The 27,740-nt window shown below is 44.4% G+C and overlaps 2 protein-coding genes across 8 annotated transcripts; one reads left to right on the forward strand and one right to left on the reverse strand.

Annotated features, from left to right (window-relative positions):
* Positions 1-6,396: 6,396 nt before the first annotated feature.
* Positions 6,397-25,312, forward strand: osbp (oxysterol binding protein). 7 transcript variants are annotated; one of them, XM_082974259.1, is made up of 16 exons: positions 6,397-6,561; positions 12,302-12,480; positions 14,508-14,716; positions 15,135-15,297; positions 15,632-15,743; positions 16,101-16,299; positions 16,458-16,572; positions 16,792-16,849; positions 16,967-17,137; positions 17,760-18,005; positions 19,474-19,594; positions 19,708-19,811; positions 20,025-20,305; positions 20,550-20,809; positions 21,716-21,757; positions 23,335-25,312. In XM_082974259.1, the coding sequence occupies exons 2-16, from the start codon at positions 12,344-12,346 to the stop codon at positions 23,475-23,477; spliced, it is 2,361 nt and encodes a 786-aa protein (XP_082830385.1). In that variant the 5' UTR covers positions 6,397-6,561; positions 12,302-12,343; the 3' UTR covers positions 23,478-25,312. The 7 variants fall into 7 exon arrangements, with proteins under 7 accessions (XP_082830385.1, XP_082830384.1, XP_082830382.1 ...); XM_082974258.1 differs by lacking the exon at positions 6,397-6,561 and adding an exon at positions 11,048-11,181; XM_082974256.1 differs by lacking the exon at positions 6,397-6,561 and adding an exon at positions 11,191-11,427.
* A 101-nt stretch (positions 25,313-25,413) lies between these two features.
* LOC106602548 (uncharacterized) lies at positions 25,414-27,721 on the reverse strand. Its single transcript, XM_014195230.3, has 4 exons — positions 27,020-27,721; positions 26,735-26,864; positions 26,309-26,383; positions 25,414-26,012 (listed from the first exon to the last, which is right to left on the reverse strand). Exons 1-4 carry the CDS (start codon positions 27,577-27,579, stop codon positions 25,872-25,874), a joined length of 906 nt encoding a protein of 301 aa, XP_014050705.3. The 5' UTR covers positions 27,580-27,721; the 3' UTR covers positions 25,414-25,871.
* Positions 27,722-27,740: the final 19 nt, after the last annotated feature.

The raw sequence follows: 27,740 nt of genomic DNA on the forward strand, positions 1-27,740 counted from the left end.
TTGTAGTCTTGCATAATGTCTACTTTGATGTTAATTAGTGTTTTTTCAAATCAGAGTAAATAGAGCCGAATATATTGTTATAAGTCCCCTTGTCCGAGAGAGATTTACACGGTTATCAAAACGTCACGCTAGGGTAAGCCTACACAAAACAAGTGTTTCTAAAATTCCCTATGGGAAAACTGAATGATGGAAAACGATTGGAACCATTTCACTGTTTGATCGTTAGGTTTCATGGGTATTATAGACTTACGCCGTGGGGCTATAAAGGCTATATAGTTATTGGATCACACTCACCATATCACCTATTGCAGCTCAGAACTCCATCCAACTGGTGGTGCTATTTTCCTTTTCTGGGCTCGGCACCCACTGAAAAAAATAAAAGAAGAAGAAAACACGGAAATCGATTTGGAAGCGAGTTTGTTTTGATATCGAACAATCATTGTGTCGACCAAGGAAGACACGAAACTTAATACCGAATTCGCAGGCTTCTGAAAATGGCTAAACTACAGTCTTTGAGTGTATTTGTTAATGAACGTTTAACAGTGGCTGCTGTGGAGATTTTTGACGTTGTAGAGAAAGTGGTAGCCAAGTACCAGGAGGAAATTTCCCGATCTAAAGAGGAGAATGACCGGCTACGGAGACTTCTGCAGATCACAAAAGAGATAAAAGAGGAGGAAACCCCAGAGCAGCAGCACTGTGAGCAGGAGTGGAGCCCCAGTTTGAGGCAGGAGAAACCAGAGCCCATACAGATTAAAGAGGAACAGGAGGAAATCTGGACCAGTCAGGAGGTAGGGAAGCTTCAAGGCCTGGAGGCGGACACCATAGAGTTCATATTCACTCCTCCTTGTGTGAAAAGTGAATGTGATCTTCCCCAAACCCAGACTGTGGATGACAGAGGGAGTGACTTTAAACTGTTGGATCACAACCCTTTTGGCACTGTGACTCACATAAAGGGTCTTGACATTTCGTGCAACCCTCCAGATAATGAAGGTAATACCTCCAGCCACAACTCAGCCATAAGCAGCGACCCGTTAGGACTTGACAGTAGCCCACCATTGAGGAAACATACAAAAACCAGCACCACGTCTAAAAAAACTCATTGCTGCCTTGACTGTGGCAAATGCTTTACTCAGGTTGGGAGACTGAAGATGCACTCGAGGATTCATTCAGAGGCGAAACCATTTAGCTGTGGAGACTGTGGGAACAGATTTCAGCTGAAAGGAGAACTAACCAAACATATAGTGATTCACACTGGAGAGAAACCATTTAACTGTGGTGACTGTGGAAAAAGTTTCAATCGCAAGCTTACTCTTAACAGGCATATACTGCTTGTCCACAAAGAAGGAACACAGTACGAAAATGGAAAGAATAAAGGGGAGAAACCATTTTGTTGTGGTGACTGCGGGAAAAGTTTCACTCGTAGGCAGACCCTGAACAGGCATAAAATGATTCACACAGGAGAAAAACCGTTTCATTGTGGGTACTGTGGGAAAGGCTTCAATCGCAAGGAGACCCTCATTGATCATATCCAGAATCATACAGGAGAAAAGCCATTTAGCTGTGGTGACTGTGGGAAAAGCTTCAACAGGAAGAGGAACCTAACTTCTCATTTACTGACTCACACGGAAAATAAACCATTTAGCTGTGGTGACTGTGGGAAAAGCTTCAAGCAAAAGAGTGACTTAACCAAACATATAATGATTCACATGGAAGAGAAACCATTTAAGTGTGGAGAATGTGGAAAAAGCTTCAATTACAAGGTTAACCTCAACAGGCATATGCTGTTCATCCACAAAGAAAGAAAACAGGAAGATGGTGGAAAGAAGAAAGACGATTAAGACACAGATCTTCTGTCAGGAGATTAGAATAAGAAGCAGGATATGGACAAGACTGTTAAGAAAGAAAAGCAACTCTGGATCATTCATCTTGTAGGTTTCAAATACATTGATATGTGATTCCATTTAATTTTGTAAAATGTTCTATGTAAATCATGTTTGCTTTTATTTGAATAATGATCAAACAGTACAGTACAGGCTGTTGTTCAAAGTATGGTGTGGATGTTTTCACGTTGTTAGAAACAGGAGTTTCCCGGTCTCTTAAGGTGATGGAGAGAATGGTGAGACTGATGTTATTGATGCGTTCAACATTTTGTAAAACATTTTAAAAAACTACTAATGAACTAATAAAACATTTTATTATGAACATGTATTATAGTGCTGCACTAAAACAAAAATGTGCACTCCCTGTGTGTCCCCCACGAATGGATTTAGGACCACTGTTCTATTATGTTCTCGAGTCTAGATTTAAAGGTCCAATGTAGCCGTTTTTATCTCAATATCAAATCATTTCTGCGTAACAATTAAGTACCTTACTGTTATTGTTTTCAATTAAAATGGTCAAAGAGAAACACAAATAGCTTCTTAGCAAAGAGCAATTTCTCAAGCAAGATTTTTTGCTAGGACTGTGTGGGAGTGATCTGAGTGGGGAGGGGAAAACTGAAAACAAGCTGTTGGCAGAAAGGTTTAGAAATCTCTTTCTTATTGGTCTATTAACTAGTGATGTCACCAGGCAGGCCAAAACTCCATCCCACCAAAACAGGCTGAAATTTCAGCCGATGTTTTCAAACAGCTTTTACACTAAAAGGGCAATATCACTATTTTTATTTATTATTCCAACCTCATAGTGTGAAGATATATAAAACACAGGCAAATCACAGTTTTGACTGCACTAGGCCTTTAATAACAATGATGGAAACTCTAGACCTCGGAGTCTAGAGATGAAATCTGCAAGCAATCCACAGTATCTCTATTGACTTGAAATAACCACAAAACATATCACTGTTCATGTCGCCTCATGGTGCTGTGGAGTAGCATTATCTCTGCAGCTGAGGGTTGTATGGAGTAGGATTAAATTATCCCCAGACGCTGATCTAATATATATCTTTTAAGAGCATAAACCATTACAGACAAATGACAGCTGCTTCTCTCCAACTCCCATCAGAACACTTGTACTCCATTCTCCATTAACTTTTGCTTTAGTAGACAATCCTGAATTCAGAAACACACAACTGTTGCAGGTGAAATGGTTGTGGAAAGACAAAAAAAAACATTCACTGTGGCAGGATGTGAAAGATCTGAAAACAAGACCCTTCATCAAAATTTCCCACAACATTAACAATTTTTAAGAAGAAAAAAATTATTTGAAGAATTTGAATTTGACCATTAGATATTAGGCTCAAAAGAAATGAAGTGTACTGATGCCTGTTTTTATGACCTTGGCCTGGGGAGAAAGTACTAACATTACTTAACATTGGGAACATTGTTTCATGTAAATAAATGCTTAATTTTGTGTATTAGATGACCATGAACCTATGGTTATCCTTCTACTAAAGCTCAATTAAAAATAACCTTGACAGACTCAATCTTTATATGATCCTTTTATTGTAAACGTTTCCTTATGGAAAAATCTGATAATAAATAGAGCATCATCAACAAAGTGCAAAGGTACATAAATACAAATAATACATTGATGAATCCATCAATAAATACATAAACACAAAATAGATTAGATTAACAATTTTGTCTCGTCATTCCATTCACCATATAACTATTATCAAATTGCTTCAAACCAAAACACAGAAAGAGTGGGAGAGTTGGTAGATGTGTGACTTGACATGCTTTTTAGTGCTCAATGCTTTGTACTTTGCCATCAACATCTTTAAAAGAGCAGGGATGGCATGGAAATAGTCCTTAATGTCCTTTCTTGCCCCTACCACCTGGGCTGGATATTGTGGGTAGAGCTCTGGAAAGTACTCTGTGTGCAGGTGGGATGGCGCTGGGATAGACCCTCCCTGCTTGCAGTGTTTCTTCAGAAATGTGGAGAACTTGGGCCTCTTCTCAAGAGGTATATCTGCTTTGATTAATGTTCTTGTGAAGTCCCAAGACGAACTCCTTTCTGAGGAGGGGTCTTTGCAAGACAGGAGGCCAGGGTCTGTGTTCTTGTTTGCACTGAAAATGTTTCTGAAAGTAAAGAACAATGTTACATTTAGCAAATTAAGTATTCTCAGGTTGAGTTCAATAGCAGCCCTAGAGTGAATCTCACGCTTTGAAGCTAAGCACTCTCTCCTGAAGCGACACACACAGACCATAAACCTGATAGTATGTCTCACACACACATTTTAAAAACAATGATAGTTAACAATTTTTTTAAACAAGAAATTTTACAAAAAATAATGTCTGTGACTTGCTGCTTTTGTAATTAATTCCCAACATGTCACTTGTTTTGATAGCTCCAGACGGTCACTTTGGGTAACTTGTTAGCTACTAGCTAACATTAACTCACCTCAACTAAATTAGCTAACGAGCCTAAATGGCATGGAGTGGGAAGCTTGCCAGGCTAAAATTAGCTAGTTACCTTCACACTCCTATCTAAATACTGTAGTATGATCTAAAATAAGGAGCGGCGACAACGAGGTTCTAGCTCCAGCCTGTTTATTCCCCTAACCCACGCATGTCATACATAGGTACGGATACCCCCAAGGGACATCCTACTACATCTTCCCCTCTCCCATGAACAAGAACTCAACATGCATAACCACTGAAGCATAACTGAAATGCAATTGGGAAACCAGTATTATTCTCTAACATACTTCATGTCCTGAAACAGTATGAAAGCATTAAATCACACAGTATGAACATTAACTTAGGTACAGTCTCTTTTTGCTGGGTATGGTCCCCAACAGTATGTTTTCTCTTCACGTAACATAGTCTTTCAGCCTGGTGGCTTCACATCCCTTTTTGGGCGCGCTTGTGGCTCTGTGAGCATTCTCTCTCCTTCACCCTCTTTTTGTGCGTTTTCTGTGGCCTCAGTCTGTGTGGCTGGTAGATCTGGAAGAGCTCTGAGGTGTGTTTTGTTCCTTCGTACCTCTTCTGAGCCTGTGTCCACCACATAGGAGCGTGGGGCATCCGCTTTCCTCAGCACTATTGCTGGTGTCTTTGAGTTTGTAATCCACACACGTTGACCTTCGGTCAGCTCTGGCCTCTCCGTAGCACGGTGTCTTCGATTAAAGTCTCCAGTTCGCATTTGTTTCAGCCGTTTGTCCCTCTCAGCGAAGGCCTCCCTGTTAGGCCATCGGGGTTTAAGCTGAGCCGGCAAGAGAGGCAATGGGGAACGCAGCCTCCTGCCCATCAGGAGCTCGGCAGGCGACAGCCCATGATGCAGTGGTGTAACTCTGTCAGCTAAAAGAGCCCTGTATGGATCCTTGTTCTTTTTCAGCAGTCCCTTGACTGTTTTCGCAGCTCTCTCTGTGAAAACAGAGAAAAGGAGCTTGCAGAGAACTGGGGAGCGTTATCTGTAACCAGGACCTCAGCGACCCCTTGCCTGGAAAAAAATTGACTTTAATCCATTGATAACACCAGCTGATGTGGTTATGGGTGTCTTTGCTATTTCAATGTATCTTGAGTAGTAATCTACCACTAGCAGATAAGTGTCATTTTTCAAATAGAACATATCTGTCCCAACCTTTTGCCATGGCCGTTTTGGCAGCTCCTTTGCCATCATTGGCTCCGGATGACAAGGTTGACATTTTGTACAGACCTCACATCCCCTCACATTTGTACAGACCTCACATCCCTGCACACCAGTCTGTGGGACTCTCTATTTTAGACACCGCCCCAATTTCTTCCATCCTCCCCAACTCTTCCTTTACTCTGGCCAATAAAGGGATAGGCACACGGCGGGAGGTGGGTAAGGGCATAGGGGACAGCATCCTCTTTCAGGCGGATTTTGTAGTCACCTTCTATCCTTCCTAGACCAGAAAACACTTTGGGGAATTTCTTTTTGAAAACCTCACCTGGGTCCTCCAGTTCGCTCACTCTCTCAATGAGTTGCAATGTAAGTCGCTCTGGATATAAGAGCGTCTGCTAAATGACGTAAATGCTTCAATTGCTGGCAGCCCCAGCAACGGTCTGGCTGGAGAGTCAATGACGAAGACAGGCTGGATGCCACTTTTGTCTTTACTCTCCAGTTTAATCACCAAGTGCCCTACCACTGGTAAAATCGTATTACTGGGCCCGTACAGTTTTGTGTTTGTAGAGAGCAAAGGGCCATCTCTGCTATAGCTATACAGCCTAGTTGGGATAGCTGTCACTGCTGCCCCAGTGTCTAGTTTAAATGACACAACCTCCCCATTGAGTGTAATGTCTGAACGCCAGCCAGCATTGTTTTCCTTTACTTCTCCCAGAAAGATGCTGTCCTGCTGTACCCCCTCTGAGACCTCATGCATTTGCTTTAATCGACAGACAGCTGGAAAGTGTCCTCTCCTGTGACATTTCCTGCATTCCGCATCCTTTGCTGGGCAATCTTTCCATCTGTGGAAAGGGGATTTCCCACATTTGCGACAAACACTTGAACTAGCTACTGGTGCTGTTCTGTGTTCCCCTCCGTTTTTTTTTTAGCTCGGGAATAAAAATGCATTTATTTCCTCACTCTCTTCGCTCTGCACGGAGCTGCTATCTTTTTACTGTCTCACTCTGCCTAACCTGGTTTACAGCTTTAGACAAGGTAAGCTGGGAATCCAACTGTAACTTTTCAGAAAGTGATATATTTCTTATTGCCACTACAATACGATCTCGGATCAGCTCTTCCCCGAGCGCGCCAAACGGACAATGTTCTGCTAGTTTGTGAACAGCTGTGATAAAACTGTCAGGTGGTTTCACCCTGCTCCTGTTTGCGCATATTAAACCTAGCTCTCTCAAATATAATGTTGCGTCTCCCTACAAAATGCGTTTCAAAACAGTCTTTAACGGCACTGTAGTTAAGTGTCTCTTCCTCAGTCAACGTTGAAGCATTTAATGTATCCTCGGCTTCATCACCCATAGAGTAGATCAGTGTATTAACTTGAAATGCCTCATTTTTTTCACGTTTAAGCCTGATGCTACCCTGTACCTTTCAAAGCGCCCGATCCATTTCGGCCAGTTTTGAATGTCCATACAAACAAAATTCTCCGGGGGACTAATGCGAAATCCGTCAGCACTAGCCACTGGCCTGTCCGTGTTTGCGCCAGAGCCCGTTGAACTTGGGAGTCGCAAACCCTGAAATCCCGCCAGCTTCTTCCTCTTGCAACATGTTGCTTAGCAGTAACTTAGTCCTTGCTCGTTAGCTAGCAAAATAATGATATGCGCTGTTTTATCTCCAACACTGCCCTCCCTGCTTTGAAACAGCCTGGATGTATGATTTACTTGGTACGTCCTTAACGTTTATGTGAATTTTAAAACAACTGACACCATTTAGTATGATCTAAAAAATAAGGAGCGGCGACAACGAGGTTCTAGCTCCAGCCTGTTTATTCCCCTAACCCACACATGTCATACATAGGTACGGATACCCCCAAGGGACATCCAACTACAGATACAGACAAACATGAAATTATCAAGAAAATATGTGCTCCACCGCAGTTTCACGCCGTATGTAGTCGATTGAATTCTGACGGTCTTTGCAGAGAAGTATTTCTCCATCCCTGTTCCTGGCTGTTATTCTGGTCGCCTCAGCTCCTCTGCTGTAAATCTGGGCATTTTTTTTGCTGGATAACGTTACTTCTGTCCTCAGACAGCTGCCATTCATTCACTGATCTATCTGTCTGCAGCACTCACACAGGGGAGAGGCTACGGTTGGGATAGTGTGACACTTTTGGGTGATTTGAAATGCATGAAAATGAAAGGAAAATGCAAATTCAGCAACAAGTACATTTTTGTTAACTTTTCTATCAACTGGCAGTGTATTTTTAGCTTTAGAATCGTTCGCGTTCTATTTAAAATCCCGCAGATTTTCATCGGAATTCTGCGTGCGCAAATTCCATGCGGGCCTGCTGATGATGATCGGGTCTGCGTTACTGTAGTCATTGTGTCTTGTGTGGATTTCGTTGACATAATACTGCAGGTTCTCAGACCGTGGTTCATTCAAATTGCCCACCTCTTACTTAGTACGGTAAACCCTGGTCTGGGAACAGTTAGCAACATTAGCCATCACCGTCCTCTATGTTATTGAAGAAGCCGTGGAAGCCAAACGCCTTTTGAGGTTTCGCGGCGTCGCCATTTCACAGTTTTCAGTGAATTTGATGTATACTGAACAAAAATATAAACGCAACATGCAACAATTTCAAAGATTTTACTGAGTTACAGATCATATAAGGAAATCAGTCAATTGAAAGAAATAAATGAGACCCTAATCTATGGATTTCACATGACTGGGAATTGGTCACAGATACCTTAAATAAAGTTTCTGGTGTGACCACCATTTGCCTCATGCAGAGTGACACATCTCTTTCGCATAGAGTTGATCAGGCTGTTGATTGTGGCCTTTGAAATGTTGTCCCACTCCTCTTCAATGGCTGTGCGAAGTTGCTGTATGTTGGCGAGAATTGGAACACGCTGCCTACACGTCAATCCAGAGCATCCCAAACATGCTCAAATGGTGACATGTCTGGTGAGTATGCAGGCCCTGGAAGAACTGGGATATTTTCAGCTTCCAGGAATTATGTACAGATCTTTGTGACATGGGGCCGTGCATTATCATGCTGAAACATAAGGTGATGGCGGCGGATGAATGGCAAGACAATGGGCCCCAGGATCTCGTCAAGGTATCTCTGTGCATTCAAATTTCCATCGATAAAATGCAATTGTGTTTGTTGTCCGTAGTTTTTGCCTGCCCATACCATAACCCCACTGCCACCATGGTGCACCCTGTTCACAACGTTGACATCAGTAAACCGTGGTCTTCAGTTGTGAGGCCGGTTGGACGTACTGCCAGATTCTCTAAAACGACATTAGGTTCAGCTTATGGTAGCGAAATGAGCATTAAATTCTCTGGCAACAGCTCTGGTGGACATTCCAGCAGCCAGCATGCCAATTACACTCCCTCAAAACTTGAGACATCTGTGGCATTGTGTTGTGTGAAAAAATAGAACATTATAGAGTGGCCTTTTATTGTCCCCAGCACAAGGTGCACCTGTGTCATGATCATGCTGTTTAGTCAGCTTCTTGATATGCCACATCTGCCAGGTGGATTGATTATCTTGGCAAGTGAGAAATGCTCACTAACAGGGATATTAACAAATTTGTGCACATAATTTTTGAGCAATAAGCTTTTTGTGCGTATTGGAACATTTCTGTGTTCTTTTATTTCAGCTCATGAAACATGGGACCAACACTTTACATGTTGCGTTTATATTTTTGTTCATGGTAGTTGTGGGAGAACAAGTGAAGGAGATGAAGGCCGTGTCTGGGCCAGGGTCTACCGAAGCCAGATGACTGGCGGTATCCCATTTAGTTCAGTGTCTCCATAGATATGATTAACCCTGGGAAGGAAAGGAGGAAAAGGTGAAAAGAGGGAGAGTGAGAATGAGAGAGTGAGTTTGCTTGTCAAACAGTAGGAGTTCAAATGCGGATACAGCAAAACGTTTATTTTTTTCTGGTCTAAGAGGAAGAGGATACACACATTTCTGTCTTTGTACCTTTTATGGAGTACAGAGTGTAGAGAGTGGTCCTCTTCTCAACACAACAAAAACACACACTAACTAAAGGTAGACTTCACCCTCATCCCTTTGGGGCGATTCCATGCCAGCGGTAGCAGGAAATATTTAGGGTATCAGATATTTCTGACAATTCTCACATAGAAACTTGAAAAAAAAGTGGGAATTGTAGGCCCCTTTTAGACCTACAGTAAGACCTTATGATCCGTGAACCGTACATGATACAGACAACACCTTGGTGTCATCATTCTTCTCCTTATTGTGTGCTCTAACATATGCAATATGTACAGATTCTGAAATACAGATTTTCACATTCATTTATTGTATTGGTCTATAAATAGCCCAAAAATGTATACTTAAGTCATGATTTTAAAATTTTTAAAAAATGGTGATACAAATGTATAATGCCTGTCAAACATCCTTTCTCTCAATGAAGTTTCTATGTGAGAATTGCCAGAACAATCTAAGATACCCAAAATATTTTCTGCTTCTGCTGGCGTGGAATCACGCTTTGTTGTTCGGCCTCTCTGCCCTTCCATGGATGTCTGAACAATAAAGGGGCTATAACCAAAGGTGCAGGCAATGGCAGTGCATGTAGGCAGAGCAACAAAGGGAGCAGTCAAGGTGGGTCTGGACATAAGACTTGAGTGGCAGCTGGTAAGCAGTGTCCTGTTTTCACTGGACGTGCTACCTTGTCCCGGACCTGTTGTTTCAACCCTGCCCCCCCCCCCCCACCACCACCACCACCACCTCGCTCTCCCGGAACTGCTGTCTTGACCTTTGAATGCTCGGCCAACTGACATTTCCTCCTGAGGTGTTGAACTGGGAGGAAGGGGGAGGCTTAGCTCCTAGTGCTAGAGTTGGCATGGCTCCAGCAGAATCCAACTGATACAGTACCTTACCAGCTGGAGATGGCTCCCTGGGTAGAGCAGATTCAGGTGACCTCTGCTTTGAACAAGGCCTATAAGGGATCCAGAGCATGAAGAAAGCTGGGTGCCTGAGGTGAGGTTGTGTGGCTTAGTTACTACTAAGGCCACAAACTGCTGGAGACTTGATGCCTAACTGGGCATGAGACATACAGTAGGGCCTAGGACTAAAACAGGACACTACGGGGTCAACTGAAGCTGGCGCTGCTAACAGACTGTGAACCCATGGCACAGACGAGTGGGACAGGAGACAGGTCAAGATCCAGGGTGAGATGTTTTTCATCACCAATAAAATATCCGGATTGTGGTTATGGCAATCTGATCCTAGATCAGTGGTTAAGGGAAACTGCTACCTCAAGGAGCCAGAAAACACCAGTTGTGTATTCACCAGTTGTGTAATGAATACACCCCTGTACCCCACCCACCCACACACACAGCCACAGTGCTCCACCCAATGGCTGTATATGAAGGTTCCACCGGCGTTGAGAAATGTAAGAGTATTTTCCTTGAAAAAAGGTTTCTAACGAGGACTCTTATTTATGTGTTTACATTTTGAAGCGAAAGCACTTTGTCGTCTCTGGCGGCACACACAGGTGGTGCCAGTGAGTGGGCTAGTTCGTTTTGCATGGACCGGTGCCCGGTTGAGTGGATATTTCATAATAGACCAATGGAATGGTCTACAATGTGCACACCCCGCCCACGTAAAACGAACATGCCCATCGATACAAGGTAGGTAGACATATTTGTAAAAAAAAAAAAAAAAAAGTAAACAAACAACTGAAATCAATTGTGTTCGTGACATTTAATGCTAAGGCGAAGACAACTTTGATTGGGAAAGGTTGTAGCTTGATAGCCACGTTTGTCATGTTACTTTCATTTTTTTTATGCAAAAATAATGTCCAGTCTGATAGTCGGATGTTGAAGTTGTCAAGCCCAAGGAAATTGCGTCAGTTTTTCCTCGACATACTGATAAAGGTTGGTTGGTTGGTTGTGTGGTTCATTGATTAGCTAGCTATACGAGCATAATATACGTGTATTTTTATTGCAAAACTTGAGATGATTAGCTGCTCAAGGCATCGACTCTCGGTCGACGGTCGCTAGCGTCGGTGTGGATCCGCCTGTCATTGTCGTGAGTCCGGTGTGTGATGCTGCACTTCAGCGCCAGGCTGTGCTCTGTTGTTAGGCCGCTAGCGAGTTTGTGTTGATTTTGCACTGACGATGCTAAATGTGTAAAGTGTATAGTCATTGCAAATTGTGTAGTAATAACGTTAGCTAGTATCCCTCTAGCTTTATGCCAACGTTTGGATGGAAGCGTGATTGCTGTTATGGTCTTGCCCTCGACAAGACTGGTTATGCCGTTAACGTTAGCTAGCTACTGTAACTAGCTTAACTACCTGCTTAGCCTATCTTATCTAGCCCGACGTGTGTAGGCTAGCTAGCAAGCTAAGTCTTGTTAACATCACTAGCAGCAGTTGGTCTCCAACAACTTATCCAGCTGAGCTAAGTTGCTGATATCACTTACTATATCAATTTACACAGTATAAACTGTTAACCAAAGCCAGGTAGTTGACAGATAGGCTAGTGTCACTGATGGGGAATCGGGTGTTGACTGCTGATTGGAGCCCAAAGGCCGGTAGATGGCGATATCGAAACGACTCAATATCGCCGTCTACCGGCCTTTGGGTTATGCTGATTGTAGAAACTGTTCTGACTATACACTGACAACTTACGTGGTCTACTACTAGACCTCTACGTATCCCAAGTATGTATGGATTAGTTAGCTAGTAAATTGTCCTGTAGATTTTCCACTGCCATTTTCAGGTTGTCTTACTGCTTTTCATGTCCCTAGGCCCCAATCTAATAGCCCACTGTGAAGGCACAGGCTGTCGTAATGTCGGAGCCCAAGGCACCCACCCCGACTCCGGCTGGAGACACATACAAAGGATGGCTATTCAAATGGACAAATTACATCAAGGGCTACCAGCGACGATGGTTCGTCTTGAGCAACGGTTTACTATCCTACTACAGGTAAGAATGGGGTTGCATGGCATAGTACCTCTTTGCATCCACTGTAACAGATAAGACTAACAGTTACCAGAAATCTTTGCTGTCTGCAATTCAGGGCGTTCCTGCTTGTGGGCATTCCTGCACCTGCCGGAACACCTCTTTATACTTCTATTGGTCCATTTTTTTAAGCTAGGACTCCGGTACAGGAGGCAGGGTGCTCCTGTACAGTAGTTGGCGGTAATGCACCATACCGTTGGATACCAAACAGCCGATAAACCCCACACAAGAAGAGGCTGGGGCGATAATGTCAGTAGCTAGTTAGGACAACGGTAGACGGTGTCCTTCACCCCTGCCTGTCAGGCACTGTTTGCCTGCAGTTCTGTTAACGACAGCGAGGGCCGGCATAGGGCAAGCGAGAGTGAAGGACACTGTGTTCTAGCTAGTTAGTTAGCTAGCTAGGACTCCGGTACACAGCATCCGGGATAAGTAGCTAGCTAGCACACCAGCAGACGGTGTATTTCACCCCCGCCTATTGGGCACTGCTTTCCAGCAGTTCTGTTAACAACGGCAAGGGCAGGTGTTTGGCAGGTGGGAGTGAAGGACACTGTGCTAGCTAGTTAGTTAGCTAGGAGGACTAACTAAACGGTTATATTATAGCTGTGATTTGCTCTGTGTTGTTCCCATTTCCCCTGCCCTACAAGATGAATACAACTTGCTCTCCTTTATATGCCTATCATGAGTTTTGACTATGGCGCATAGTATCATAAAGAAATTGAAGCTTGAGGTCATTATGGATTCCCTGTGTAACTCTGCCATTTAATGGTGTCACAATATTGCATGACTCCTCTCAGTTCTGCTTGCAACAAAGAGGTGTGTCCGAATACTTAGTGTTTTCAGCCCTGTGGGGGAGTCATTGTGTCTTCGCTGGGCTGTGTAATATGAGTCGTGTTTGTTTAGTGACATAGCTGTGTACCATTCACCTCCCACTCCAAGCAGTGTGTGTTGTGTTGTGTTGTGTTAACAGTACTGTTTGCCTAACAATTTAGAGTCCGGTGATAAGCACATCCAACAATTTACACACTTTTCATGTTCCTATCTCTTAGTCTTTTTCCAAGTAAGGTTGTTTTCTCTCGAATAACTTGCCAAGAGTGCATTTAGCGAGACATTTGTACAAAGCTTTTTGCAATCATGCGAAACCAGAAATGGTGCAATATGAAATGTTTTTTCAACACTAGGCTATATTGCATCGGAGATAGCATAGCTGTATTAGACCGATTCCTTTGTTCTATATGAACAAATTAGTTAGGCAACAATAGCCAATAGTCCACACTGGTCCATCAGTCAGCTGGTTTCTATTGCCACGCTTCTTAGTATTGGGTCCACCCTCCTCTTTGCTTGTGTAATCATAATGGTTCCTGGTTAAACTGGCTGTAATTAGAGACCTTTACTTAATGTAATGTAACATAAAACCTTAATGTGGAACAGAGAACAGAGTCAATCACCACCTTCTGTAGACACCTGAAACCCCACCTCTTTAAGGAATACCTGGGATAGGATATAGTAATCCTTCTAAACCCCCCCCCCCCCCCCCAAAAAAAGATATAGATGTACTATTTTAAAGTGGTTGTTCCACTGGATATCTTAAGGTGAATGCACCAATTTGTAAGTCGCTCTGGATAAGAGCGTCTGCTATAAATGACGTAAATGTTGTCCAAAATTAGGTTACTTAATTTTGCTCCAACTAGCCTAAAGCTGCCTCAGTCTGAACATATTCTGTAGCCTCTTTCCCTCTTTCTGGAGTTTGCAGAACAAAAGAAACCAGGTAGGCGTAGTTAAAGTGACGTCTTTATCTTGGTTTCCAGTAGGCTTAGAGAAGCTTCTGCCGTATTGCTTCCTATATGGTTCCTTCAGATGAGTAAACACTGAAGAGGACCAGGTTAGGGGGCTAGGAGTTGTTTTCGGACCAGCCGTACAAGCAGGAGTTGGAGCTGGTTCAGGAGTTGACCCTAGTTTAATCCACTCCACTCTCTCGCTCTGTTTCTCCCCAGGACCCAGGCGGAGATGGGCCACACATGCCGGGGCACCATCAACCTGGCCACGGCCAACATCGCGGTGGAGGACTCGTGCAACTTTGTCATCTCCAACGGCGGGGCACAGACCTACCACCTGAAGGCCAGCTCTGAGGTGGAGCGGCAGCGCTGGATCACCGCCCTGGAGCTGGCCAAGGCCAAGGCTGTCCGCAATCAGGCCGAGTCTGGTGAGGGAGGGAGGGAGGGAGGGAGGGAGGGAGAAGCGGGAAAAATGAGGCTGGAGAGGAAGGGATTTGTCTGTGTAGAACAGTCTTTAATTGGTAGTGAGAGACGGTAAGGGAAGGAGGGTGTCTGAGTGGAGTGTATACTGTATGTGTTTCTTCATGTTCTTTTTGAGAGAGAGAGAGAACATGTTTTATTTATCAAGAATTACAGTTTTCTGTATAACCCCCAGTTAGAGTGAGGGGGTGGGGCTATCATTCTGATAGAATGTATTTTTTTTTTCTTTCTGGACACCTACTCATTCCAGGGTTTTTCTTTATTTTTGCTGTTTTCTACATTGTAGATAACACATGGAATCATGTAGTAACCAAAAAAGTGTTAAACAAATCAAAATATATTTGAGATTCTTCTCTTCTTCTCCAGATGACTCTGGTGACGAGTGTCCGACGTCACCCCCTACCTCGGGACAGGGCGGAGGGGCACGTAACTCAGAGGTACAGTCCACACTACGCACGCTGGGCAGCAAGGTGGAAGACCTGAGCACCTGCAACGACCTCATCGCCAAGCATGGCTCCGCCCTCCAAAGGTCAGGGGTCAACCCATCACTCTCACACAAACCTTACAATCAACAAGTGGTTGATTTTTTCCCCCCATGTATAGACACCGATAGTAATAGAACAAGATAACTTTGCCCACATCCATAGAACACATGAATGGATGCAAAAAGCTATTGCTCGGGTTCTATCCTTACAAGCACATAGTAACTGGTTGATCAGGAAAGGTCTAAGATTTTGTTATGGACCAGATATTTGTCTTGGTTGCAGAGTAGTCTGAGTGAATAAACAAATTACATGTACTACATACAAAAGAGATGGGTTGAAGGGACTGGCTGACTCTCCTTGGCTGTGCCCCTGTCCTAGGTCCCTGTCAGAGCTGGAGGGGGTGCGGCTGGGAGGCGACACGGATGGCAAGATCAGGCAGGTGACGGAGAGAGCCACGTTGTTCCGCATCACCTCCAACGCTATGATCAACGTATGTGTTGATGTTATTGTTTTTACAGTGTGCAAAACTGGTTCACGAAACATTGTTCATATAATACAGTGACGGTCTAATAGTGCAGTCTAGCTGAAGCCCACAGTACGAGCCATCTGTTTCTTCAGTATTACACAAACATTTACAAGGCTTTGTGGTGTTGTATGAATGTTCTTAAAGCGTTTATTTGAGGTTTCCCTGACATTCCTCTGTTTCCCTAACATTCCTCCCCCCCAGGCGTGCAGAGACTCCCAGGCCCAGACCCACCGTACTGTTTTTGGTGTTTGTATCAAATGTTTTTTGTTGTTGTTTTTTTCTATTTGCCTCCAACCTTTCCCTAACGTTTCTCCCCCCCAGGCGTGCAGAGACTTCCTAGCGCTGGCCCAGGCCCACAGTAAACGGTGGCAGAAAGCCTTGCATTCGGAGCGGGACCAGAGGATAAGGCTGGAGGAGACATTGGAGCAGCTAGCCAAGCAGCACAACCACCTGGAGAGGGCCTTCAGAGGGGCAACCGTACTGCCCCTGTCCCAGAGCAACCCTGCCCTGGACAGCAAGAGTAAGGCATCACCTCTGACCCCGAACAAACTGTTACATTAACTCTTTGACCCCTGACCTTTAACCCCCTAACTTCAAACTGATTGTTAGCCTGCTAGTTAAGTCAACCAGTGAATCTACAACACACTGTCATTCATAATATTTCATTTTCTCCCTCAGGTTCGGGTTCAGCAAAGGGAGACGCAAGCGACGAGGATGATGAAAACGAGTTCTTTGACGCTATGGAGGACCCGGCGGGGTTCATCACTGTACCGGCCGACCCCAAGTATCATAGGTCAGCACGCCTCTACCTCCTTTCTTTTTTTAACTCTCCATCTGTCTCTCCCTGTTTCTCGCTCTCTTTCCTTCTTTCTCTCTCAACCTCCTCATTTTTATCAATACAAATGGCATGGCATTTTATGAGCAATATACTGAGCTTTTAGAAGGGAAACTGTAATTGGTAAAATGCTCTTCTTTCTTTCTATCTATCTCTGTTTCTTTCTCCTCCACTCAGAAGGTCAGGAAGTAACATCAGTGGTCTCAGCGCTGAGACTGGAATCGATGACCAATCGGTGAGTCGGTCACTGTTTTGATATTTGAAATGTTTGTTTAATTACTTGCTTTACAGTACATAGGATGTCCCTTGAAATAAAACGTGTTTGTGTTCTGCACTCTCTGGCCACCCACAGCTTTGTGACGAGCAGTCATTGGGGTCCAATCCGGAGTCGCCCCAGTCCCTGGAGGTGGAGCCAGTGAGGAAGAGGCGGACCAAAATCCCAGACAAGCCCAACTATTCGCTGAACCTCTGGAGCATCATGAAGAACTGCATCGGCAAAGAGCTCTCCAAGATCCCCATGCCTGTAAGAACACACACATGTGTGTGTGACTATAGACTATTGCAGCACACCCTAACTGTTGCTTTCAGCTCTGTGCATTGTATTGATTGAACAAGGGCAGAAGGGAGGGAACAACTTTCTGGAATGAAATGGATCTATAGGTAAGTGCCAAAATAAAGTAAACACTGTACTTGAGTAAATGAGGGATAGAGTATATTGAAAGCAGGTGCTTCCACACAGGATGGTTCCTGAGTATATTAAGCAATTAACATTCCATCATGCTTAGGGTCATGTATAAAAATGGCCAGTTTCCCAAATATTTTGGCTACCACGGCTAGAAGAAGAGGTCTGTGACTACGAAAGAGGGGTCTCAAAGGAGCATAGGGGGTTTTAAAGTGTGTGTGTGTGTCTCAGACACCAGATCTCTACCCAAATTGACATTTATGAGAAATTCTGGACAGGTGCCTGAGACAGCATTTTTTTTCCACCAAATTGGGGAACAATGGTGTCGCATCCCTCCAATAGAGTCCCAGCCACTTTGTCGGTGTTTCCTTTATTTTGGCAGTTACATGTATTATTCCTTAATAACCCTTTCCATTTTTAAGTTTCCTTTCTTCCTCGCCCCCTTTTCTCCCTCTTATCTCAGGTGAACTTCAACGAACCGATCTCCATGCTGCAGCGTCTATCCGAGGACTTGGAGTACTACGAGCTCCTGGACAAGGCGGCTAAGTGCCAGAGCTCTCTGGAGCAGCTGTGCTACGTGGCTGCCTTCACCGTTTCATCCTACTCCACTACGGTCCACCGCACAGGGAAACCCTTCAACCCCCTACTGGGGGAGACCTACGAACTGGACCGGCTGAGGGAGAGCGGCTACCGCTCACTATGTGAACAGGTAAAGGTGGGGGGAATGACTGGTTGGGGAAAGAGGGGAATTGGAAAAACAGAAAGGGGGGGGGGGTGATGGCTACAGGTTCAAATGGGTGAGGGGCTAAGCGCGGGAGGGGGCAGAGAGAGAGTAGGAGAGAAGATGATTTGCATCTACAGTGGCTATGTTTTTAAAACCAATACACATTCAATTAACCACAAGTTGACATCACAACAATCTGATCATATAAATCCGGTTTTTTACAAGTTGCAACAAGGAGACCCCTCCAGAACAAAAGCAGAGAAGGCCTTTAAATATTAATCCCACAGCATGAAATGTTCTGTAAACACCAGCCCGAGAGGCTTGCAGGAAGTCCCAGCAACAGCTGCTACAGTGACGCAGATGCATTATCTCTGGCCTCGAATCGAGCCTGGCGTCAAACATTAACCATAACATTTGATACCGTCAGTTTTAACAGGTCAAAGGTAGAACATCAGTACTCGGTTACAACAGATAATTATAGACTAACAAGTGACGACTACTTCATTAGATATGTTACTTAAACGTACACGGTTAGCTCCTGTTTCCCTTCCCCGAAGGAATGTCTGCGTCTCCCAGCACATAGTCATGTTTATTACATATCAGTCCATATCAACAGTAAATCAAATACAGGAAAATAATTTCCCATTACAATTCCCACAGTACATTTTCCAGAGAGGGCATCTATGGGTAGTGGTACCTCTATAAACTGTCAGGAGTTCCAGCGCTGTCCATCACCTGTGGTGCTGTAACGTTCCCTTCTGCTGTATCACGTTCCAATAGTCCGCCACGTAATACCCATAAAACCACGGAAATGGTTCCAGTGGTTTTTGCGCCATTCATTTTTCACATTGTGAATTTTACAGAATTCTTTTATTAACTGTAGGCTTACCTTGGCGTGACGTTTTGATAGCCGTGAGTTTTTATCAATATATTTGCCTCAATTGACTCCCCAAATGCTGTGCTTGTTATTGGTAAAGTTACCGTGTCCGAGAGATTTGCGTGGATATCAAAACGTCACGCCAGGGGAAGCCTACACGAAACACAACCCTTATATTAAGTAGTTCTAAAATCCCAGATGGAAAAATGAATGGTGGAGAAAAAAAAACGATTGGAACCATTTCTGGGTTTTATGACTTGTGGTACTCAATTCTCTGGGGGATTACTGAGGGAAAACACCCCCTAGGGGCAGCTGTGTGAAACAACAGCTCTCTACTCCCACGTGTATGAAACTCATTTAGATAAATTGTTTAAATATGTTGTTTTAGCCCAGCACAACCATATATGACTCAAGAAATTGGCTAATCATCAAGCCATTGATTAGTGGATTTAGGTGTTTTAGTGCACATTTAAAAAAGAAACATGGAACTCTGTGGGTCCCCAGGACCAGGTTTGCAAAACACTGTGCTAATTGACTCAATTGTAATATAGCCCTACCCAATCCTCCTTCATCCAGGTGAGTCACCACCCACCTGCAGCTGCTCATCATGCCATCTCAGAGAGAGGCTGGACCCTCCGACAGGAGATCTCCCTCGCCAGCAAGTTCAGGGGAAAATACCTCTCCATCATGCCTCTGGGTAAGGCGGTGTGTGAGGACTGATAGCTGCCAGCCAATGTCTCCATTACGCAAATGTTTTGTTTGTATAGTTTGAATTTTCCAAGTTTGCTGTGGTGTAATCCTCTTCCACAGGCTCTATCCAATGTATGTTTGAGAAGAGCAACAATCACTACTCGTGGAAGAAAGTCACTACAACAGTACACAACATCATCGTGGGCAAATTGTGGATCGACCAGGTAAGAAATGTTTCACACATGATGGCTATTTCTGTTATAGTGACATTATCAATCCACCATTTTTGGCATCGGCGCACGCAGCACGTACTGTGGACGTTAGGAGATTTTAGACTAATTCCAAGCATAAAAAAAAAAAAAAAAACATTCAAGATTTATTTAAGTGAACGACACATTTTTAAAGAATTCCATTCTTGCTTTTTCTGGTTCTCTCAGTCGGGAGAGATAGACGTGGTGAACCACCGGACCGGCGACTGCTGCCATCTCAAGTTCGCCCCGTATAGCTACTTCTCCAGAGACGTGGCCAGGAAGGTGACTGGTGTGGTGACCGACAAGGAGGGTAAGGCCCACTATGTGCTGTCAGGGACGTGGGATGAGAAGATGGAGTTCTCCAGGGTGATGCAGAGCAATAAGGGAGAGAACGGCACCGAGGGCAAACAGAAGACCGTCTACCAGACGCTCAAAGCCAAGGAGCTCTGGAAGAAGAACCCACTACCGTGAGTAGAGTGTGTGGGGAGGGGTGGGGGGGAGTTTGCTGATGAGGTGCTGCAAATGAATAAGAAATTTGGTGTGTCAAAGAACATGGCTTTTTCAATCATCTCACCTCTGTTGTTTGGCATCTCTCTTTCTATTGCTCTGTCCCTTCCACCTCCATTCTCTCTCTCGCTCTGTCCCTTCCACTTCCTCCTCCATTCTCTCTCTCCCCTCGTTTCCCATCCTCTCTCTTCCTCCCATCTGCAGTGAGGGAGCGGAGACCATGTACTACTTCTCGTCGCTGGCGCTGACGCTCAACGAGTTCGAGGAGGGCGTGGCGCCCACCGACAGCCGGCGACGGCCCGACCAGCAGCTGATGGAGGCGGGCCGGTGGGACGAAGCCAATGCCGAGAAGCAACGGCTGGAGGAGAAGCAGAGGAGCGTCCGCCGCGAGAGAGAGAGAGAGGCCCAGCGCGCAGCCAACCTGCCCGAGGAGGGGGCAGAAGGGGTGGAGGTAGCAGAGGACGGTAAGAAAGAGGGAGGGGACGAGGGAAGCAGGTGCAAGAAGGGCTACATCCCAATTATCTCTCCTTCCTCCCAGTGTTCACTTGTTGACTTTCCTATACTTATTTGAAAGGAAATGACTGGTATAAGAAACAAGGTGGAGACACCCACTAACCCATGCCTCACCAATCCAATATTTGAAGTAGTAAACAAGTGCATACTTCAAATCAAACTGTATTTGTCACATGCGCCGAATACAAGTGTAGACCTTACCGTGAAATGCTTACTTACAAGTCCCTAACCAACAGTGCAGCTCAAGAAGAGTTAAGAAAATATTTACCAAATAGACTAAAGTAAAAAAGAATAATAAAAAGTAACACAATAACGAGGCTATATACAGGGGTTACTGGTACCGAGTCAGTGTGCAGGGGTACTGGTTGGTTGAAGTAATTTTTACATGTAGGTAGGGGTGAAGTGACTATGCAAAGATAATAAACAGCGAGTAGCAGCAGTGTACAAAAGGGAGGGGGGGGGGGGTCAATGTAAATAGTCCGTTGGCGATTTTATGAATTGTTCAGCAGTCTTATGGCTTGGAGGTAGAAGCTGTTGAGGAGCCTTTTGGTCCTAGACTTGGTGCTCTGGTACCGCTGAGGATATTATTGGGACATGCCCAAGATGGGAGCAAGATCCAATTCTTGTGCTTGTGAGTAAGGAAGTACTCCCCGTTAAGTTGAATGAGGAGTCTGGTCTCTTTGGCTTCCTATTGTGGCTAGAGAGAAGACACGGAGATGGAGGCAGGTTTGAGGAAAGACAAAGTGAGTGTCGTCCCAGAGCTGTCTGTGTTCATAGTCTACCTGTCTGTCCCTTTCTCCTCTTGTATATATCTATCTGTCTGTCTTTCACACGTGTCTGTCTCTCTGTCCCCCAAGCTGTCATTGAGGACTCTTTCATCACTGACTCGCCTTTGAAAAGCAAGTACTCCTCCTCTTCCACCTATTGACTCACTTTACTCTCTCTCTCCCACACACACTCACACACACAAGCCGTTCCACTTTTCACAAGGTAGGTGTATTTAATACCTCTGACCATCCATCATATCCTGCTTTATTCATGCGTCCATCCTTGGTTTGTGCTGTGTTCAGCCGATGCGGTGGAGATTGGTACGGAAGCGAGCCAGGCTTCGGACGAAAGCAAGTACCACTAACTTTCCTCCCTCCATCGCTCTGTCCTTATAGCACTCCCTCGCTTTCTCCACGCGTTCACTCTTATTCCCTCTCCTTCTGACACGTGATCCTTCTAGAACTTTCTGTTTAGTGTGTGTATTTTATTTATTATAATTTCATCTCTCATCTCATACATCATCATACATACATACATACATACATACTCTACATGACAGAAAGATAGTTAGACAAATGGTAGCTAGCTTTCTTGTGATGCAAATATGCTAGTCAATCAATACCAGGGTCGTGTTCATTACTGCACACTAGCAAAACGTTTTGCAACAACAACAAGTTTCTTATTTGACAAGTTCAGGTAGTCCCTCCCTGTTTTGGGACGTTTTTCTACCCAAGGTGTCTAGTGAATACGACCCAGGTTTCCAGGCTATGCCTAGAAATGGCTTATTCTTGTGCTGTGAAATGCACATTTTGAATTCTAATACTGAACAGAGGAATGTTTGAAGAAAACTATTTTTTGTGATGCGGCAATGTCCTGTGGTAGGAAACCGCTCCGTAGCGTAGTAAAAGCAGGCTAGCTTTAATTTTCCACACCAGTAAGTATATTAAATAGATTTAATTGGTTAGGTTGTAGGCTCCCCCCCCCCCCCTCTTCTTTTCATTTCTTTCCTTTCTGTCAATTATTCATGTTCCTCTCTCCCCCTTCAGCGGACCCCGACGATTCTCCACCTCACGCTCCAAGCAAGTAGCCCTCTACTCTCTTCCTCTCTATATCACTGTTTATTTCTATCCACACACTCACATACTTATCTGTCAGTCTTCCATTTTGCAGCCCCACGTGGTCCGCCCCTGTCAGAGTATCAAAGCAAGTATTCATCGTTCGGGACACACACACACATCATGATTTCATTCTCACACCTTTTTTTTTTTATCATACCTCATATCTTTCCATCTTGTCCCTCCCCCCCAGTGGATGACATGGAATGTCATTATGGAGCTGCGGTCAAAAGCAAGTAACACCAGTGTTGTTATCTCTCTCTCTCCTTTCTGTTATTTGTCTGTAGTTTGTCTCCTTCCTCTTAGACGCTCTAGTAGTTGCAGTTTAACTTAGTTGAGAAATACTACTTCCCAAAGTCTTACGGCGTTCGTATGTGTGAAATCTTGTAGCGCTAGACATGACAACTCTGGTAACTATTGTAGCTAGACACCACCATACTGCTGCAATGTTGTCCTTGTCATCCTGACCTCATCCTTTTATATGGTCTTGATGCAGAAGTCCCTTTCCCAAAGCTTCCATGGCTGGTCCTCAACATCCTATGATAATTTCAATAGGTTAAATGTCTTTCTTTTTCTCTTGTTATTTTCGTCAGGCGTCCACCAGGACAACTATGAGGCGATGTGGTTCGAGAGGACCGAGGACGTCGTCACGGGAGAGTACATGCACGTCTACAAGGGGGGATACTGGGAGGCGAAGGACCACGGCAACTGGGACATGTGCCCAGATATATATTGATTTTCACCCCCCCCCGATCAGCGAATTGTACTAACCCAGGCATTTGGAACAAGCCACAAGCTGCCCTTTTTCCCCCCAATTGAAGAAGGGACAAACTGGGTATCGACCCTGTTTAACCCCAACCCTCCCTCTTTCAGGTTAGATTTTGGGTTGTAATGCCCCTTACCTCTCCCCTATCACTCTCTGTGGGGATGGTGTGCATAGGGGCTGTGAGACCCTGTAGGACAATGCAACCGGACAGGGGGAAAGACCTGCTTTCTTCTGCCTTCATCTTCCGTGTAGGGTCAAGTTGCCTCTAGATGCTGATCTGGGGTCAGTTTTGCATTTGCCCCCACTAATGTTTAAGGTATGGATTAGGGGAGCCGAAGCTGATCCTAGATCTGTAGCTAGGGAAAACGTCACCCCTGAAGCTTCATCTTCACTACAATGATTAGATATCTCCCTTTAGAGCCACTGGCTAGACCTCTGTGTCTTCTGTTTCTTCCTTTGCTGCTCTCTTTCGCACCCACTCCATCTCTTGCTATGTTAGTCTGTGGAAAAGACTGGGGGCAGATGGGTGGTCTGATTGATTAGTGTTAAATCGCTAGAATCTATCAAACACTAACTCTACCTTGCTCCTCTTCCAAAGGATATGGACTAACTGCAAATGGACATGAACAGTTTGTGTGAGAGTATATGTCTGTGTGTGTGAAGAGGGGGGGTTATAATAGCAATGGGTTGGTGCTTGTCTGCTTTGAGGCTGCCAGATTTTCAAAGCTTCACAAATGCTGTTTAAGAGGTGTGTGTGTGTGTGTTTTTGTTTGAGAGAACGGGGGTGAGCAACAAATGCAGGAGCCCACGTGTGTGTGTGTGCTTGCGTGTGAGAACCCGGTGACATCACATTAGCTCCTCTGCTGTGGCTGTTATCCCTCTTGAAGCAGCGGAATCGGCTAAATGAAGGATGTATCGTCATAAAATACTATTTAAACAGTTTCTACTACGTCCTACATCCCAAAGATGACTTCCACCTCTTCAACAGCAAAACAACCTAGCGTAGCCTTATCGTTTTTTATTAGGGTTAGTGTATGAAGCAGACTCAACCATAACATTGGAATAGTGGCCTAGTAATTTAGTGTTCAAATGGCACCCTATTCCCTATAAAGTGCACTTCTTTTGACCAGGCCCTGGTCAAAAGTAGTGCACTATAAATGAATAGGGATGCATTAAGAGATTAACTAAAGTAGATTACAAGTGTGTGTGCACTAGTACAGAATGTGAGCTTGAGTGCGAGGTTTGAGTTCCAAAAAATAAATTGCATTTTATTTTCAAGTGTACTTACAAAATGTTTTTGAGACCGAGGGAAAGAAACTATACAAAGCGAAACAGAACATTGCTAATATTTGTATATATCAAAGTAATTAGTGCTAATAATATTGATTAGTTAGATCTAAGTATGGTGATTGTGTTTAAGGTCAGAGAGAACTCCCATTTGTTTCTGTAAAATAGAACATGAGTCTTTCTCCATTAATTGTAAGTCAACTGTAACTTGTTTGATTACTTTTTTCTCCTACTCCCTGGCCCTGTACACACTTACTTTGTACAATACATTTGATCCAGTTACACTGCTGTGAAGACACAATAGTTGTAAAAAAAATTATCAAGTGTTGTACAACTAGAGTGTACTAGACCTGTCTTAGGAGTTGAATGTTAATCACTATTGTTCACATGGTCTGTCCCTCCATTTGTTGTAGTTCCCCATCTTTTTAAGCTCATTCATTCTCTTATGGATCTTGGTCAGTGCGCTGAGTATAACAGCATCGCAGGGTGATGTAATAAAGCCTGACTGGAGAAGTGCACACTTGCTTTAGTGTCATTTCTTTAATGCAACACACTAAAGTGGGCAAAAAGCTTGCAATGGTGATCTAGTGGACCACTAAGAAAAGGTTGGGAGACACACTGGTATAACAATTTGCTTTGTTTAATGGAACATTGCATTACAGTAAACATAGTTTAAGAGTTCAAGTAAAGAATTCTTCCAGCTCATGTTTGGATTTCCACAAAATAGAGGTAGGAGGCACTTTTCGCATCTGCGATGCTCCAGACAGTTGGTTATTTGTTTTGAAAGGGTTTGCTGCTCATGCTCTCCAGTTCCAGCAGCCTCACACACAGTGAGCATAGCCATGTTGGCCTTACCCCCTAGGCACTGTGTAGATCTGAAAAGGATTGGATAGATTAACAAATATGGTGAAAATTCCACCTAGCCTATTGAGGGAAAGATTGAACTGCAATACCGGGTCGATGCGTGGAGCGAATGGAGCAAGCCCCTTTTCTGAGTGGTTCTCTCATATCTACATGAAGTGCCTAGGGGGTGGTTCTCAGAGCTGAACATCCCATCAGTCAACCAATGCACTCCCTCTACTTGTCCACTTTGCCACCTTTCCGTGCAGCTTTTGGGTTCCTGGGCTGTGATTTCTGCAGCATGGCAAGTGTGTCCCTCTTCTCAATCTTCCTCAGCTGTTTCTTCTTCATCCTCTTGATCTTTGTTGTGTTCCGGATCTGGGATGGAAATATAACCAGGGGGGAGAATGTAGCGCTTAGCCTGGGGCCATATGTATCAAGTGTCAGTAAGAGGGCTGATTTAGGATCAGTATTGCCTTTCAGATCACAAATGAACAAGATAACATGGGCAAACCTGATCATAGAACAGCACTTCTACTCCGAGACAATTGATACATACGGTCTCTGAAGTCAGCAATAGAGATCTACCTGGCTCACATAGGTTACAGTGATAGAAAAATACCCTCACCCCATCTCACTTGGGATAATGTGGGGATTTGTGTGTGTTGACTTACCACTTGCACAACCTCCCCCTTCCTCTCATTCTCAGCTCGCCTTTTCAAATTCTCCTCATGCCTCTTCCTCTTTTCCTGTAAGGGACAAAAGATACCCAAAAAACGACCACATGAGGGGATGCCTAAACAATCACAGTTGCACTGCCAACCTCTGTGTGGTCCATATACTAAATGGTGCGTTCCAAGATATCTGGGAACTCTGAAAAATAAGAGGTCAAATCACTACGCCAGTGAGCGTCAGGTTGGAAAGTCAGAGCTCTAGATAGAGGCCTAAGTTAAACGATTTCCCCCAGTCGGAGCTCGTTTCCCAGTTGTCTTGAACGCACTGAAGTCGGAGACTTCTATTTTTCCAGTTGTTTTGAACGCAGTTTGTGCACTACTTTAAGATATCAGAGTGCACTAACATGAACAGGCGACGACACAGACCTCTTTCTCCCTGGCCTTGTCCTCCTTCAGTTGCAGGGAATATTTCCTCACCAGCTCCTTCTCTCGCTTGGCCTCCATCTTCTTCTCCCAGGAGGAGCACAGTGGCTTATCTCTTAAAAGAGCCGAGAACCTGAAAAACAAAAGGAGTTCGATAAAAGGTACATTTTCCTAAACAATTTCTAGGCAGTGTTTGCATGGGCTGGGCTGACTAGTAATAGTTTGCATATGCATGCAGGTAGTTAGCATTGTAGGCTAATAGCATTGTAGGCTATTGCAACTACTGACCGTTGCTTGTTGCGGTCTTTCCATACCCGTCCGGATTTCGGTTTACCCAAAGGTATCACGTCAAGTTTCTCATTTGACTCTGAACGAGTCCTCTTTTTGGCCGTTTTATTTGGGCGGTCCGGAACAGTCTCCATTGGTACGGGACCAACCTTGTTTTCCTTCTCGTTGCAATGTGACACAGCTGGAATAACTGTACCTAATGACTTCCCTACAGGTGTGTCTGATTTGACCAGTTTTGGACATGCCTCAGCTGTTGCCAATGCATTTGATTTGGACTGACTGCTTGGAAGTTTTTTCGCACGAGTCTCGTCGGCAACCGGTTCCACGACTACAACCTCTGGTTCGGGTTCCGTCTGGTTCTCTGCATTCTCATTCGGTAACTCTTGAATGACAGATTTCCTTGTTCGGCGTGTTGGAGTCTTCGGTACTTCAGAGTCAAGATACACAGCTGGGGTCCGTACTCTGCGCCCGCTACGGGTCCGAGTCACAACGGGAGGAGGCAACTCGTCCTCTTCGGCGCTCAGTCCTTCGTTTGGTGTTATTTTCTCACTTGTCGACATATTGTCAAAATTATACGACGGTGTGACCACAAATAATCAATACATATGTTGTTATTTACAGACCGTAAGAAGAGACAACCTGAGCAGAGTTCGGAAGCCCACGTGTGGAAGCGATTACAGGAAGTACGAGCATACAGTTTGTGCCTTGAGCATTCTATGAG

Source organism: Salmo salar, chromosome 04 (assembly GCF_965601325.2).
Source record: "Salmo salar chromosome 04, fSalSal1, whole genome shotgun sequence".
Classification (NCBI taxonomy): domain Eukaryota; kingdom Metazoa; phylum Chordata; class Actinopteri; order Salmoniformes; family Salmonidae; genus Salmo; species Salmo salar.